The 16,893-nt window shown below is 41.0% G+C and overlaps 2 protein-coding genes across 2 annotated transcripts in view; one reads left to right on the forward strand and one right to left on the reverse strand.

The window, feature by feature from the left end:
- Window positions 1-1,246: 1,246 nt before the first annotated feature.
- Window positions 1,247-14,730, reverse strand: LRIT2 (leucine rich repeat, Ig-like and transmembrane domains 2). The gene is made up of 3 exons (XM_040320727.1): window positions 14,592-14,730; window positions 5,827-6,608; window positions 1,247-2,308 (listed from the first exon to the last, which is right to left on the reverse strand). The coding sequence occupies exons 1-3, from the start codon at window positions 14,699-14,701 to the stop codon at window positions 1,488-1,490; spliced, it is 1,713 nt and encodes a 570-aa protein (XP_040176661.1). The 5' UTR covers window positions 14,702-14,730; the 3' UTR covers window positions 1,247-1,487.
- Window positions 14,588-16,893, forward strand: part of LOC120909085 (meteorin-like protein) — a 35,393-nt gene continuing 33,087 nt past the window's right edge. The window contains exon 1 of the mRNA XM_040320728.1: window positions 14,588-14,713. The gene's annotated coding sequence lies outside the window, so the exon portion shown is untranslated. The remainder of the gene's footprint in view (window positions 14,714-16,893) is intronic.

The following is a 16,893-nucleotide window of genomic DNA, read 5'->3' on the forward strand; positions in this document are numbered from 1 at the left end:
AGGATGTGTATTTGTGCACCAGGGCCTCCTCCCATTTAAAGATGACCTGAACTCAAACAGTGAAAGTTTGCTACCTGGTAATTTATACACATGGAAATTGTGCCAAAGCAAGTAACAAATTCTCTATTTATTCTTCATGCATTATTTGCTTCCTACACCGCTTCAATCAGTAATTAGATATCCAGTCATCAAGAGAGCAGCTCTGCAATCAGGAAGCAGAGTCCTGCTTTCACCAACCTTCTTTCACCAAGATGGCTGTCTCCACACAAAATGCAGAACAAAGCATTGTTAGGCCTCGTACACACAAACAAGTTTCTCGGCAAAAAGCAGCAAGAAACTTGCTGGGATTTTTTTTTTGCAGAGGAAACCGGTCGTGTGTACATTTTTCAACGAGGAAACTGTTGAGGATCCCGTCGAGCCAAAAAGAGAGCATGTCTTCTTTTTCCTCGACGGGAATGGAGAAACTTGCCTTGTTGAGTTCCTCGACAGCCTAACAAGGAACTCGATGAGGAAAACTATGTATTTCGCCCGTCAAGCTCCCTTGTCGTGTGTACGAGGCTTCAGTCAATACTGGGAAAATTATCAGCTGCAAGGAGACCACAGGCAATACTGGTGACTAGTATTTTGCCTTCTGCTTGCTTTTTTGGCACGACTTTCAGAGTTCAGGACATCTTTAAGTTCAGCAGAAATGCACAACTTAGGGATAAACTATTTTTTTAAGAAAAAAAGAACAAAAAAACTGAAGAATACAGTAACAAGCAAACGTGTAAATTAAGCCATTCCAGTTGCTGTATTTGAAGAGACGCAAAAAAAAAGTACTTGTAGCCAAGACATTACAGCAGCAGATGTGTAGTTACCTATATCAGACTGTCAGCAATTAGCATCTACTAATGTATTACATGTTATGCCGCGTACAGACGGTCGTTTTTTGTGATGAAAAAAAAACGACGTTTTAAATCATGAAATAAAACGACATTTTTGAAACATCATTTTCAAAGACGAAGTTGCCTACACACCATCGTTTTTTCACAATGCTCTAGCAAAGCGAGGTTACGTTTCACCACTTTTTTCCATTGAAGCTTGCTTCATAACTAGCTTCTGGGCATGCGCGGGTGTAAAAACGTCGTTTTAAACGTTGTTTTTTGCTACACACGGTCAATTTCTGTGAAGTAAAAAACGACGTTTTGAAAAACGACACAAAAAATTCAAGCATGTTCGAATTTTTTTTGTCGTTTTTTTTCATCACAAAAAACGACCGTCTGTATGCGGCATTAGTCAATGAAATGTTTTATTTGTTGCTGTAGTAATTTTTTTTTGCGTTAATGTTTTTGGGCAGAATGCTGCACTGAATCTTTCACAATAGTTGCAGCTTTATTTTTCATGTGTGTATGTGTGTATGATTAGCATTGCCTCAACAATATGTTTGACATTGCTTTTCTTCATATTCCAAAAAGCCCACAGGCAGCATAAAAAAAAAAAACATTGCTTTAGTACAGTTCTGCAGGGTTTTTATTTTCCAATTTAGCTTTATTAATCTTTTCTTCTGAATATCGTCTCCTCCGATTTTCTTCTGTGCCTTCTCGTTGACAAAGTCCTTCATCACTACTGGCTTGCAAGCTATCAAAAGTGCTATCCTTGGCATTATCTTTCTTCAGATTTTTCTGGGCCTTATGCTTCTGACGACAAAGTCCCAAGCATTTTTCAACACAGTTAAACCTTGTCTCTGTTGTGCAGGCATACATGCCAGCAGGCACTGCAAGAACCATGGCGCACACAATGACGATTATGTGGATGAGTTTTTCTCTTTGTTCTAACTCACTGATGTCACTACCTGTCATAAAGACAATGCATTGTCCCTTACGGGGAAGTTGACTCTTTAGTGTAATACACACCTCATACTTTGTTGTTGGAAGTAAATCATTAACAGAATAAGTATATATTCCAGGGCCAATATTAATGACTTCCTTCTCCTTGTTGTCATATTTTCCAAAATAGATTGTATACCATGTTTCACTCGGATTTTCTGTTGCTGCAAACCATTCCAAGGAGATGCCATAAACAGTCTGTTTGGAAATTCTCACATCTATGAATACATTTTCGTCTGATGATGAGGATGGACTTAGAGAATATGAAGTATATATGGAGGGATCCCCTGAGCTTGGAGACTCAACATTTAAATTAACCAATGAAGATGAGTTCCCCAAGAAGTTTGTTGCAATGCAATTGTATTTTCCAGCATCTGTAAGATGTACCACTGGAATAAATAATTCAGATTTCACATTCTCTTCATCAATCAAAACTGTAGATACTGTAGGATCAAAATAAAAATAAATTAGACAAAATATCTGAAATCACATGCACTAATGGATATTATAGATATTATTGTAATGTGAGGCTTGATTATTTACATTTTTATTATTCTTTGGTGCGTAAAACCAGTCACTGAAGTTATTTTCTCAATAACATATACCAGGGGTAGGCAACAGAGATCTGCGGCGGCGTAACGTATCGTCTTTACGTTACACCGCCGCAAGTTTTCAGCGCAAGTGCCTGATTCACCAAGCACCTGCGTGTAAACTTACGGCGGTGTAACGTAAAGCCGTCCGGCGCAAGCCCGCCTAATTCAAATGGGGCGTGTACCATTTAAATTAGGCGCGCTCCCGCGCCGAACGTTCTGCACATGCTCCGTGTGAAAATTTCCCGCCGTGCTTTGCGCGAAATTACGGCGCCCCAACGTATTTTTTGAACGGCGACGTGCGTTACGTCGTTTCCTATTCCCGGACGTCTTACGCAAAAAAATTGAAATTCGACGCGGGAACGATGGCCATACTTTAACATGGCTGTTCTAAATGTAAGCCATGAAAAAGCAGGCTTATGTTTGCGACGGGAAAAACCGACTAGCGACGACGTAAGAGAATGCGACGAACGCGCGTACCTTTGTGGATCACCGTAAACAGCCAATTTTGTATACCCGACACTGGAAAACAACGCAAACTCCACCTAGCGGCCGCCGGAAAATTACACCTGAGATCCGAAGGCGTACGAAGCCGTACGCCTGTCGGTTCTTAGCCAAAAGCCGTCGTATCTTTGTTTGTGAATTACAAATAAAGATACGACGCGACAAATTTAAAAGTACGCCAGAGTATCAGCAGATACTCCGGCGTACTTTTTCTGTGAATCTGGCCCAGTGTTTTTAGAGGAGCAGCAAAGCCTGCTGCACTTGTGAATGAGCCCTTAGTTGCAATCGGCAGCTGCACTCTTAGGGCTTGTTCACACATAAAACCCTGTGGTTGAATTGTGGTTTTACTGCCCCTATCTCTACCCCCTTTAGCTGCTAAGGCAGCAGCCAAAGGTGTACACATGGTGCAGCAGGAATTAAGCCCCCTGTTGCTTTTGGTGTATGCTACCGCCTGCCAAACGCGACCCATTCAAGCGAATGAGGCCACTCTTCATAAGACAGGAGCCCTACTGCAGCTTCAAGTAGTCCCTCTGCATTGCATTCTGTTTGATGCTCTGGGATGGTGAGTCAGCAAGCCTAGACCGCGATCTACCAGTCATCTATCCGCGATCTACTGGAAAATCACGATCTACAGGTTGCTGACCCCAGACATATACCAACCTCTATAAAACAAACATATTAGTATAAAAATACATAGTAAATGTTGGTGAAAGCATAGGTCTTTGGGCGTGCATTGACTTATACAGAATTAGCTATACTAACATCCACCCATATCATCAGTAATACCATACGCCGCAAGAAAAATTTAAACCTAAAAGTTAAAAGTATTTCTGGTGTTCCCAGGGTACAAAGGAGAAAGATCAACATATGACAAAGAGGAGGTACCATACCACCAGATGGCCTCTTTTTCATAACACACTGAACAACCTAGCTGAAAGCCAAAGGCCCCTAACCAGCAAAGCTGCTGTGACACACACAAAACTGACCAACTTCTAGACTTTAAAAATGAAATAGAGCTGGCAGGAGGGATTCCTATGAAATGCCTGGTTGACCCACCCACAGATCCTGTGGATCCTTATAACTCGTTTAATAGCCAACCCCCAATAAGGTAGAGGCTCAGCCACTGACATTACTCCACTCTACTAAGAAACACTTTCCTGACCAGTTAATTTCACTAGCCACAAAGTCCTCTATCTTTGTTTCCTCTAACTGTTTATAATTAAAACATGTAATGTTGGATTTTGTTATAAATATTTGCTACAAAATGATTAAAGGAGAAGTAGGGCCAAAGCTTTTTTGTCCTTACTTCTCCTATGAATCACAGTTCGTTTTGCACTCCTGTGACTCCTGTGGCCTCTCATTGAGCCACTGGGAGATTATGCAAGCTACTCCTGCCCCCTGAACAGCACAGCACTCCAGTGAATACTGGAGGGGTACAGCTGAGAGAAAGTGACTGACAGTTACTGATCTTTGCTCAGAGCGAAGGGAAGAACTCAGTTCTCTGTGTAGAGGTGATGGGGAAAGATCCAGCATCGAATATATGCTGCATCCACTTTGGTGAGTATAATTTGTTTTCTGGAAAACCACACTTCTTTTTTAAAGGATAGCAATGCAGGAGAAAAATGTAATCCCATACTAGGAAGTGCTTGAACAAGGACCATTCTGGCAAGATCACAGGTATTCTTTTAATAAAAGCTAAAAATATTATTGCAATATTATGGCAATGTTTATTAAAGATATTAGCAATATGTATATAAAACTACTGTATATACTCGAGTATAAGCTGAGTTTTTCAGCACATTTTTTGTGCTGAAAATCCCCCCCCCCCAGCTTATACTCGAGTCACATTTTGCGCCTGATCTCCCGGACCCGGTACCGGCCAAACTTGGTACACATGTAGCCCCACTCTTCCTCTACAAGTGTGAAAAGTTTGTTGGCCGGGGAGCACCGATTTTTTTTAAACCCGGGCACCCCTTCCATAGACTCCCATGTTAAACTGTAATTTCTCCGGTGACTTTGGGGACCCGGTACCAGCCGGTCGTAGGTCCCCTGGATCCATAGACTCCCATGTTAAACATCAGTCTAGTCATGGACACAGTGAGGCATGGGCATAATGAGGCATGGGCACAGTGAGGCATGGACACAGTGAGGCATGGACACAGTGAGGAATGGACACAGTGAGACATGGACACAGTGAGACATGGGCATATTGAGGCATGGACACAGTGAGGCATGGACACAGTGAGGCAAAGTGAGGCACAGTGAGGCATGAAGATGGGCATCGATCATTCGCTGATGGCGGGCGGTGCTGCAATATTTAAATCTGGATTAGTGTGTGTGAGAGTCACGCCCTCAGTTGAAGTCCGGAAGTGACGAAACGCGTCAGGGCGTGACTCTCCAAGCACAGAAACCGGAAGTGACGTTTGCGCTCCACGGGGAAGGAACCAGGAAGTCGCCGAGAGGAAACCATCTGGTAAGTGTATCCCCTGAAGGGGTTTTCTTATCCCCCACGTGGTGAACAACAGTGGTGATTGGAGCTCATCTTTCTTACCTCAACACTGTCTAGGATTACAGCAAGCGTAGAGTTTGCAGCGCTGCTGCAGGACTGTATTGGACTCTGTGGGAGTCATTTATTACATTTTCTGCTATTTTTTCTATGAAGATGGACACCCTAGGCTTATACTCGAGTCAATAACTTTTCCTTTTTTTTGTGATAAAATTACGTGCCTCGGCTTATATTCGGGTCGGCTTATACTCGAGTATATACGGTATGTAGAAAATAATTGGTGCTGTATATTTAAAAAATTATTTAAATCTTTAAACCTTTAAGACCCTCTCATATATTTGGACTGAACCATTAAACTTACCATTATGGGATTTAATAGATTTGAATCCATAAGTCCAGTGTATGGAAGGTGTAGGGCTTGCTGTTATCATACATACCAATGTCACATTCAGGCCCACCTGGATTGTAACATTAGACATAAGTGTGTTAGTGGTTGGCTTCATGCAGTTGTTCAGCTCCAGCTCATGAAAGTACTTTCCAATGCGAAAATCTGGGCTTGCACATGTCAGATAGGAATTCATTAATATAATAGGTGGACTGACTGTCTTTACAAAATGGACAAAACCTTTGAGGCGGCAGTCACATATCCACGGGTTATCATTTAATGCCAAGACTGCATTGGATGCTGCTTCTGTTCTTCCATCTGATGCTTGCGCTCTTTGGTACATGGGCCAGGTTGTAAATACGTCTTTAGAGATAATGGTAAGCTGATTGAAGGATAAGTCTAAGTAGGTCAAGTTGGGAAGAAACTTCATTGCATGGTTTGGAAGAACATCTAATCTGTTGTGTTTTAGGTCCAATATTCTTATATCTGGGGTATCTTGAAACGCTGTCCATGGTACTGATCTCAGTTTGTTTCCTTGTAATCTTAGTTCCTTTAGATGCTTCAGGTTCTCCAGGCTTTTCAGATGCATTAGCGTGATGTTGTTGAAATTAAGCCATAGGTATTCCAGAAAGCGGACACCACTAAATGAGCCCTGCGACAATTCAGTCAAGTGGCTTTTTTCTATTCTAACTTTTCGAATCTCTGACGGAATGTCATCTGGTATTCTCCTGAGTGATGAGGACATGCAAAGGAGACTCCTTAAATAAAATAAAATACATTATTTTTTAGAAAATGTTAACTGTAATTTAAAAATTAAAAAGTGCTATATGAATCCCAGAGATCTGCTCAGGGTTGGATAATAACCATAGCGAAAATACTCAAAAAAAATGCTCCATGTGGCAAGTTACAGGTGAGAGTGGAGATTAAAAACATCTTGATACTGCACTATATTGCCTTTTGCACAATGTCTCAATAAATCAATCGTTATAATAATATTATAGAAATAATGCAAGCCAAAATAATGTTCACTTGGTGTGCTCTTCAACCTGTTTACTGTGTTTAGCTAAACCTAGATTTGGTAAGATTTTGTGTCTGTGAGTGCTGGTGCTGGGTGAAATCCTCTGCTGCAACCAACCACAAACAATACGGCCCGGATTCACAGACAGCGGCGCACATTTATGTCGCCGTAGCGTGTCTCCTTTACGCTACGCCGACGCAGCGCAGAGAGGCAAGCATAGAATTCACAAAGCACTTCCTCCCAAAACTAAGCTGGGTTTCCTAGGCGTAAGCCGGCATAAGTGGAAGTGGGCGTGAGCCATGCAAATGAGGCGTTACCCCATGCAAATGACAGGGCATTACAGGGACTTTTCCCTCACTTTGGGGAGATTTCCAATTGCTCCCTGTTGTTTCTCCGATGACAAGACATGCCAGGAATCTCCCTGGCACTTCTTCAACTTCTCCCACAAGAGAACACACATTCTGGTGACAGATCCTGTTACAACCAGGAATTTTCCTCACTTTGGAGAGATTTCCTTTCACTTCTTGTTCTTGTTTTAGGGAAATCCCCCCAAAGAGAGGCAAAAAAATTAATAAAGTGTTAGACCTCGTACACACGACCGAGTTTCTCGGCAAAAAACAGCAAGAAACTTGCTGGGAGATATTTTTTTGCCGAGGAAACCGGTCGTGTGTACATTTTCGTCTAGGAAACTGTCGAGAAACTCGACGAGCCAAAAAGAGAGCATGTTCTCTATTTCCTTGACGGGAATGGAGAAAATTGCCTAACAAGGAACTCGACGAGGAAAACGATGTGTTTTGCCCGTCGAGTTTCTCGGTCGTGTGTACGAGGCCTTATACTCATCCCTCACTCCATCCAAACTTTTTTTAATTCTACTTTAAAGTTGAACTCCATGCACACCAATAAATAAACAGGTGAAATATATGGAGACTGTTTTTGTGTTTGTTTGTTTGTTTCTGTGCATCCAGTCCTGAGATTTACACCTGGTTGGGAAGCCGACTTGATCTTTCTAAGCTTCATTCTTAGTTTAATTTACAGGTCTCCTCCCCACTCTCTCAGCCTGTGATTAGTCAGTGAAAGGAGATGCAGTACACTGATGAGCTGATCTCTCTGTTGTTCTGGTTTATCCTCCTATCAGCATGCACTTGCACTGCAAAAAACCTAATTGGCTTCTTGAGCTGCTTCTTTCACCCCTCTCTGAGCTCTGCTGTACAGGGATTGGAAAAAGGCTAATACCAAGTCGAATTCAGGTGCTTGAAATAAATGCCATTTGCAGGACTTTTGTACTTAATATGCAGCCTGCTGGCCGAACTGCGATTTGATTGATTATACCTAATCTGCTTGTAATGGTCTGAATAATGGCAGTGATTGGACAAAAGAAAAGGGGCTGCTGATATATTTGGTAGAATGAGAGTTTTACTGTCTGATATTTATTTCAGTCACATTTGGAACTTTTAGAGAAATGACTATATTATCAGAGCAATAGCTTTCTGATTGACAAAACCCAAATAAATGTTTTAGTAGCCCAACTAAAAGTTGGTAGAAGAGAGCAGTCTAGGAAAAAGTGGCGTATGTCCTTTGCATGGAACAAATGTCGCCCTTATTTGAGGTTATCTGTGGTTTGTGGCTGAGGGAATAGCTGGTCCAACTGATGGGCATGATATATAAGATTCTCAAAAATATTTTGTTACTGGTGCCATAGGAATACATTCATGCCATTTGCCACTTGTACAAAACAAAAATAGTACATGCTGTCTTAATTAGATACAGTCCTAACTATTTAAACTAGATGTACAAATTGCACAGGACAAGGTTAAAACACCTGGTTTGACAGGCCAAAGCCCCCTACTATGTATTTATTGCTTTTCTGTAGGAAATCTCTTTTTCACTTACTGATATCATGGCCCCATCTGTCTGTCTAGTACTAAACATAAAGGGCCAGATTCACAGAAAAAGTACGCCGGAGTCTGCTGATACTCTGGCGTACTTTTAAATTTTCCACGTCGTATCTTTATTTTGAATTCACAAACAAAGATACGACGGCATTTGGCTAAGATCCGACAGGCGTAGAGCTTCGTACGCCTTCGAATCTTAGGATGCAATACTTCGGCGCCCGCTGGGTGGAGTTTGCGTTGTTTTCCGCGTCGGGTATGCAAATTAGCTGTTTACGGCGATCCACAAAGGTACGCGCGTTCGTCGCATTCTCTAACGTCGTCGCTAGTCGGCTTTTCCCGTCGCAAAGTTACGGCTGCGATTTAGGTGGTGTAAAAATAGACAGCCCATGTTAAAGTATGGCCGTCGTTCCCGCGTCAATTTTCAAATTTTTTTTTTGCGTAAGTCGTCTGGGAATACGAAAGTATGTAACGCACGTCGCCGTTCAAAACATTACATTGGGGCGACGTCATTTCGCGCAAAGCACGGCAGGAAATTTCAAAACGGAGCATGCGCAGTACGTTCGGCGCGGGAACGCACCTAATTTAAATGATACACGCCCCATTTGAATTAGGCGGGCTTGCGCCAGACGGCTTTACGCTACGCCGCCGCAAGTTTACAGACAAGTGCTTTGTGAATCAAGCACTTACGCTGAAAACTTGCGGCGGTGTAACATAAATGGGATACGTTACGCCGCCGGATTTCTACATGAATCTGGCCCAAAGACAGTACCAATAGTATACCAAATTGGACCACTTTCACCTCTTAAAATAAACTGTAAAGGACTATAGATTGTGGGAACCCCAAACTCACAAGCTTGCCTCTTCCAAGCTTCTGAATAGGGACCGGTTTTAGAAAAAAACTCATTGCCGTAAAGAGTTCATCCCCTTCTTCTGTAGTGGACCATTAATCCCACACAGTCTATCTGTTGGTCCCCAATTAACCACTTCAGCCCCCGAAGATTTTACCCCCTTCCTGACCAGAGCACGTTTTACAATTTGGCACTGCGCTGCTTTAACCGACAATTGCGTGGTCATGCAATGCTGTATCCAAACAACATTTGCCTCCTTTTTTTCTCACAAATAGAGCTTTCTTTTGGTGTAATTTAATTACCTCTGTGGTTTTAATTTTTTGCGCTATAAACAAAAAAATTGCGAAAATTTTGAAAAAAATAAATATTTTTAATTTTGTTATGATAAATATACCCAAAAATGTTTTTAAAAAACAAATTTCTTCATCAGTTTAGACCAATATGTATTCTACATATTTTTGGTTGAAATAAATCGCAATAAGCGCATATTATTTGCTTTGCGCAAAAGTTATATTGTCTGCAAACTATGGGAAATATTTATGGCATTTTTTATATTTTTACTAGTGATGACGGTGATCTGCGTTCGGACACTTTTGAGACATTTTTGGAACCAATGACACATATACAGTGATCAGTGCTATGAATATGCACTGTTACTGTGTAAATTTGACTGTCAGGGAAGGGGTTAACACTAGGGGGCGATCAAGGTGTTAAATGTGTGTTACCTTAGTATGTTATAACTGTATGGAGATAGGACTGACTAGGCGAGGAGACATGTTGTTGTTCCTACTTAGAAGGAACAAACAACATGTCTCCTCTCCCCTGACAGTACAGGGATTTCTGCACACGTTCGCGTGTGGTCGTGGCGATCGTGACCGTTGGCCACGCGCATCAGGTCCCCCGCCGTGCAGCGACGCATGCATGCCCTCTGGCAGCTCTTAAAGGGAACCCAATATATGTACAGGATTTTGCACAGTGGTGCCATTGTACTGCAGTAAATGTGTGTGAGCCGGTAGGCAACCGGTTAAACTACGCACGCTGGAATGACTGTTGGTCATTTATGTGACAAACATACCATTGTAGCATAGTGGTGTTTTCTCATATTTTATTTGTATATATTTCATATTTCACAAACTTAATTTGATTAACATAACTGAATTGTAGTCATCTTTAGCTTTTTTTGCCAGGTATTCATCAATAGATTGTGATACGTTTTGAGGCCTAGTTTTGCTAAACAGTTGCTTCCAGGACCACATCATAGGAATGGTAAGCAATCTATTAAAGAGTTCATAATTACAATAGGGAGGGTTAGTATTAGGCCTCGTACACACGACCGAGGAACTCGACGGGCGAAACACATAGTTTTGCTCGTCGAGTTCCTTGTTAGGCTGTCGAGGAACTTGACAAGGCAAGTTTCTCCATTCCCGTTGAGGAAATAGAGAACTTGCTCTCTTTTTGGCTCGTCGAGTTTCTCGACGGTTTCCTCGATGGAAATGTACACACGACCTGTTTCCTCGGCAAAAAAATATCTCCCAGCAAGTTTCTTGCTGGTTTTTGCCGAGAAACTCGGTCGTGTGTACGAGGCTTTAGAGTTTAGGGGACAAGAAGGATTTATGTAAAGGGTAGGGTTAACATTACATAGAGGGTTAGTGTAACGGAGAAACTACTTCTATGCATCTTTTCCTGATTTGTTTGCAATAACACTAGCCTTAAAATGTCTAGCAGGGTAACAGTTTATACACTGCTTTCTGTGCTCTCATTGTAACTGGTAACATGAAATTATGATTTGCCATTGGTCTCTGAACCTTCTGCCGCGTACACACGATCGGTCAATCCGATGAGAACAGTCTAATGGACCGTTTTCTTCAGACCAATCCGATCGTGTGTGGGCCCCATCGGTTATTTATCCATCGGTTAAAACATTTGAAACTTGTTTTAAAACAAACCGATGGATACCTAACCGATAGAAAAAAAAAAAGATCGTTTGTAGGCACGTCCATCAGGTAAAAATCCACGCATGCTCAGAATCAAGTCGACGCATGCTTGGAAGCATTGAACTTTGTTTTTTTCAGCATGTCGTCATGTTTTACGTCACCGCGTTCTGGCACGATCGTTTTTTTAACTGATGGTGTGTAGCACGACTGACCATCAGTCAGCTTCATCAGTTAACTGATGAAAAAATCCATCAGACCGTTCTCATCGGATTGACCGATCGTGTGTACAGGGCATTCTCCGCTATCACAGACCAACAGTGTAAACCTTACCCGCATTAAGAAATTAGAGAGCCTTTTTAACATAAAAAAACCTCCCAGAATACACCAGACTAAAAATATCTTGTTAATGTAACAGCTGGTCACACAAGCCTTTTAATTCATTTGCTGTAACCTAGAAAATTAAATGCATTCATTTACATAGTCTAATCATAGCCTAGCTAGATGGACGGTAGTAGATGGAATTATGCATACAGTAGAAAAAATGTAATGACTTTATTTTAAAAATGTATTATTTTTAGACACTGATGCCGCGTACACACAATCATTTTTCGGCATGGAACAAAACAAAGTTTTTAAAAACGTAATTAAAAATGATCGTGTGTGGGCTTCACATCGTTTTTCATCTTCTGAAAAACGACAAAAAAAAAATCGAGCATGCTGCATTTTTTAACGTCGTTTTAAAAAATTTACTTTTTCGGGTTGTAAAAAATGATCGTGTGTGGGCTAAAACGACGTTTTAAACCCGCGCATGATCAGAAACAAGTTATGAGACGGGAGCTTGAATGGAACTTCCCCTTTAGAGTGCCGTCGTACGTGTTGCACGTCACCGCCTTTTGCTCATCATTTTTTAAAAACGATGGTGTGTGGGCAACATCGTTTTTAATGATGAAGTTGGAAAAATTTCGTTTTTTGGACATGCTGAAAAATGACTATTTTTTTCATGCCGAAAAATGACCGTGTGTACGCGGCATGAAACTTTATCATTTTATTTCACATTGTAACACTCTTTCTTTGCATAGCTGAACATATTCTAAAGAGCATAGAGACAAAGCCATAGCACTAGGCACATAGATTGCAGACAAACCTTTTAGTGATCTTGGTGATCACATGTTTAGGAACCGCAGTGAATGGTCAGTCTGATGCCTCGTACACGCGATCGGAATTTCCGTTGGAAAAAGTCAGACGGACCATGTGTATGCCCATCTGAGTTTTTCCATCGGATATTCAGAGGAATTCTGTCAGAGTTTATATAGAGAACATGTTCTTTTTTTCCTCCGATGGAATTCCTTTGGAATCCCCATATGAGTTTAGTCAGGCTAAAGCCTGATTGTGTGTACGGCGCATTATTTAGAAACTGCAGTTGTACGTTTCACAAACACACTGCTTGTTCAAATTAATTAACATTTGCAAGATATGAGTAACTCTGCCTTTAAATGTTAACCTACAAATTACAGTAATTTTAGGGTTTATTTTTTTTTTAATATTGTACTATTGGTAGAAACAAATATACCTTTTATTGAGATCATTAATATGAGTTACTGTGAGGAAAACATTTGGTGGTTTTAGCAACTTTAGGGAATTTTAACTTCAACAGTTTAAGAATGCATGGATATCTTGCAATAAAACACAAGTCTGAGTTACTGTAACTGAGACACGCTGGTCTATCAAAAAAGTGCAAGAAGAATACCCTGGATATTTATATTAATATATATATATATATATATATATATATATATATATATATATATATATATATATATAATTAGGGCTGTGTAAATTAACTATTAATTCATCGGTTAATCTTTAATTTTTTTGATCGTTCAAAATTCTTTTGATTGGTATTCACCTCTCTGCCGGCTTCCGGGCCTTTAGGGAGTTCCGCCGGAGATTCGGTGATGTCATGGACACCGGTGGGGCTTGCTGTGTCCATCTGAAGGGCTCCTTTGCTGTGCCTTCACATCTGCATGCCGGCGGGACCTCACTATCTGCCACACGCAAGGGCTGTTACACTTCCCTCTATCACTTCCCTCCATCAACCTGGGATTCTACAGCCATCCACTGGGAGTTGTGATCGTTCCCTTCACAGGACATCTACATGCTAACAGACTGATTTTAACCCCTCCTCATCTGGATTCAGCAGTGGTATCGTTGTACACATTTTTATACCAGTATCATACTTAGCTACATGTTTTCATGACTGCTAATGCTACCGTTTGGTATTGCTCGCACCATTTTTACAGTTTATGTAGCTACATCGATTTTATCTCCATTGCAATTTATTTTGTTACCTACTTGAAGACTATAAAAGTTGTAATGCTATTCCCATTGAGCGCTGCCTTTGTGTGTTTTTTGTATCCTGCTATCCATTTTTCCAGTGGTTGGAAGCTGCACTGGGAATCAGCCTGCAAGGAGATCAGCTAAAAGTAGTTGGATCTGTATGTGCGTTATAATTAATCGAAATTAGTCGATTAAAAAATATCGATTAATCGAACACAAAAATTTGGATCAGTAACAGCCCTAATATATATATACACACACACACACACACACACACACACACACACACTTTTCATCTGTAACACACATGGAAGAGAAAACATGACAAGTGGTCATTGCATAGATTATTTGGAGACAACTATCTAAGAAATTGGTCCTGGGGTTATATATATATATATATATATATATATATATATATATATATATATATATATATATATATACGCACACACATACACAATATATAATTGGTTTTCAGCCATGTCCTTGATTATCTGTGTATGTGACTTTCATTCACATAAGGTTTCTGTGTCTAGAATATCCTTTATACCATCTCCAAAAATATGTCAACATTTACTTAATATGTACATTAATTCATCAGCTAAATCTCCCGTGCAATGCATTTACAATAAGACATACAAGCTATTTCCAATATTAGGATCTAGATTAGGAAACAAACATTGTCAGTTCACAATTAGAATTTGCCTCTTACCGCCCAAATGTGTCATTTGAACAGGAGCATCCGACAATACAAGATGGAGACACCAAGCCAAACTTGAAGGAAAAGAACAGCAAGAGAAAAGCATGCCAAGCTGCATCCATATTCTTTCTTAGGTAAATACTCTTCTTTTATTCTGAGAGACATGCAGCCAGGTTCCAAGTAGTAAATCCTATTAGCGGTAATCTTCTTTGAATCAGTGCTAGTGGATGTTGAAGACAGTAAGACAAATTGTTTAAAGTGTTTATGCAGTATGCTAGTCATATTGCTGCATAAGTGGTCTATTGAAAAAAAAAAGTTTGCTTTTTGATCCATTGTTTGTTTTATGAACTTTAACAAATGAGAAGAATTTCCTTTTCCACTCTATGTAAACCAACCCAGATGGTGTATAATCTTAAATTTAGCTGCTTGGCCTTTAAACTCTTTGTTTCTTTTGCATTATTCCAAATTTGAAAGATGCGGGTATAGCTCATCGTGCAGTGTTAGGCCGGCCATATAGATGAGCCGAAAAGCAAACGTTCTGTTGATCAAAAAATGAAAATGATGCACACGATTGTGCCATCATTTGTTTTGTTTTTTCAAACGAAAATCAAGCATTCTGGATTAGGCACTTTTAATTGCGGCATGAAAATCGTCTGTCGCAGCTGGCACACTAATAATGCGAAAAACAAATGCCCTGATTGACACAAATTTTCATTCAGTTCGCGACTAAGGCCTGCTTTAGATCCTTCTTAATAAACTTGATGCATTTATGTTATAGAAATTGATACTTAAAGCGGAGGTTCACCCATAGCGAACACATTTTCCCCTTAGCTTCATCGGCTATTTGTTTTAAAATATGATCCGTACTTACCCGTTTACGAGATGCATCTTCTCCGCCGCTTCCGGGTATGGGACTGGGCATTCCTTCTTTATTGACAGTCTTCCGATGGTCGCATCCATCGCGTCACGATTTTCCGAAAGAAGCCGAACGTCAGTGCGCAGGCGCAGTATAGAGCCGCACCGACGTTCGGCTTTTTTCGGCTACGAGTGACGCGATGGATGCGACCGTCGGAAGCCTCTCGGAAGACTGTCAATCAAGAAGGAACGCCCGCTCCCGAAGACCCATACCCGGAAGCGACGGATCATACCCATACCCGAAAACGGGTAAGTACGGATCATATTTTAAAACAAATAGCCGATTCCCCTAGACAAAACGAGCATGAAGCTAAGGGGAAAATAGGAAAAAAAACGAATTGGGTGAACTCCCGCTTTAAACCAATTGCTCGGTTGTCAGAAGGTTTTTTTGTCTTACTGCATTGTATGCATTAGGATAAAACAACTTTCTGTGTGCAGCAGAACCCCCCCAATATTTACTTGAGCCCATCTTGACCCAGCGATGTTGCAGTTGAGTCTCCACTGCCTTTGACTCTCCCTGCTCATTGGCTGGGACAGCAGCGCAGCACCATTGGCTCCCACTGTTGTCAATAAAAGTCAGTGAGCCATTCAGGGAGATAGAGGGGGCCGGGCCCAACCACAGCTCTGTGTCTGAATGGGCACACAGAGCAGTGACTCGGCTTGCGTTCCCCATAGCAAGCCATATAAGTATATAATTTGCTCATTTGTTATAATTCGTTACTTTTAACCACTTGTTGACCAGCCACCGTCATTATAATGCAGCAGGTCGGCTCGTTCTCGCAAATCGCCGCAGCCGTACAGTACGTTGACTCTTTTAAGAGCTATAGCAGGCTTGATCGCTCAGCAGAGATCCAGAACGGGGTTCTGTCAATGTAAACAAACAGATCCCTGTTCTGACAGGAAAGTAGATAGTGATTGTCTGTTCCTAGTGATCAGGAACAGTGATCTCTTTCCTCCCGCAGTCAGTCCCCTCCCACCAAAGTAAGAAACACTTCCCAGGGAACACATTTATCCCCTTGATCACCACTAGTGTTAACCCCTTCCCTGCCAGTGTCATTTATACAGTAATCAGTGCATGTTTAAGCTTTTTATATGTTTCACATAAATGTACGCGTTTGGGAGGGGGGTGTTTACAGAAATGAATGCCCTGTTTATGAAAACTGCAATGCTTGTAAAGCAAAATCAAAAATAATCATCTGTTTTTCTGAAACACTCATTACTCCCCACTCCTGTTCCATTCCGATATGCTCACCTAAACCGTGTAATAGCAATTTAATTGTCAAAATACAGATTGCATTGCTGTGACACCTAATGAGCTCGGAAGTAACCGTGTTTGACAGGAAAGTAGCATTTGCAGATAAACAAGATGTGTTCTGACAGTTTTGGAATGATGCATTCT

The sequence above is a fragment of the Rana temporaria genome, chromosome 8 (assembly GCF_905171775.1).
Source record: "Rana temporaria chromosome 8, aRanTem1.1, whole genome shotgun sequence".
In the NCBI taxonomy this organism is placed as follows: Eukaryota; Metazoa; Chordata; class Amphibia; order Anura; family Ranidae; genus Rana; species Rana temporaria.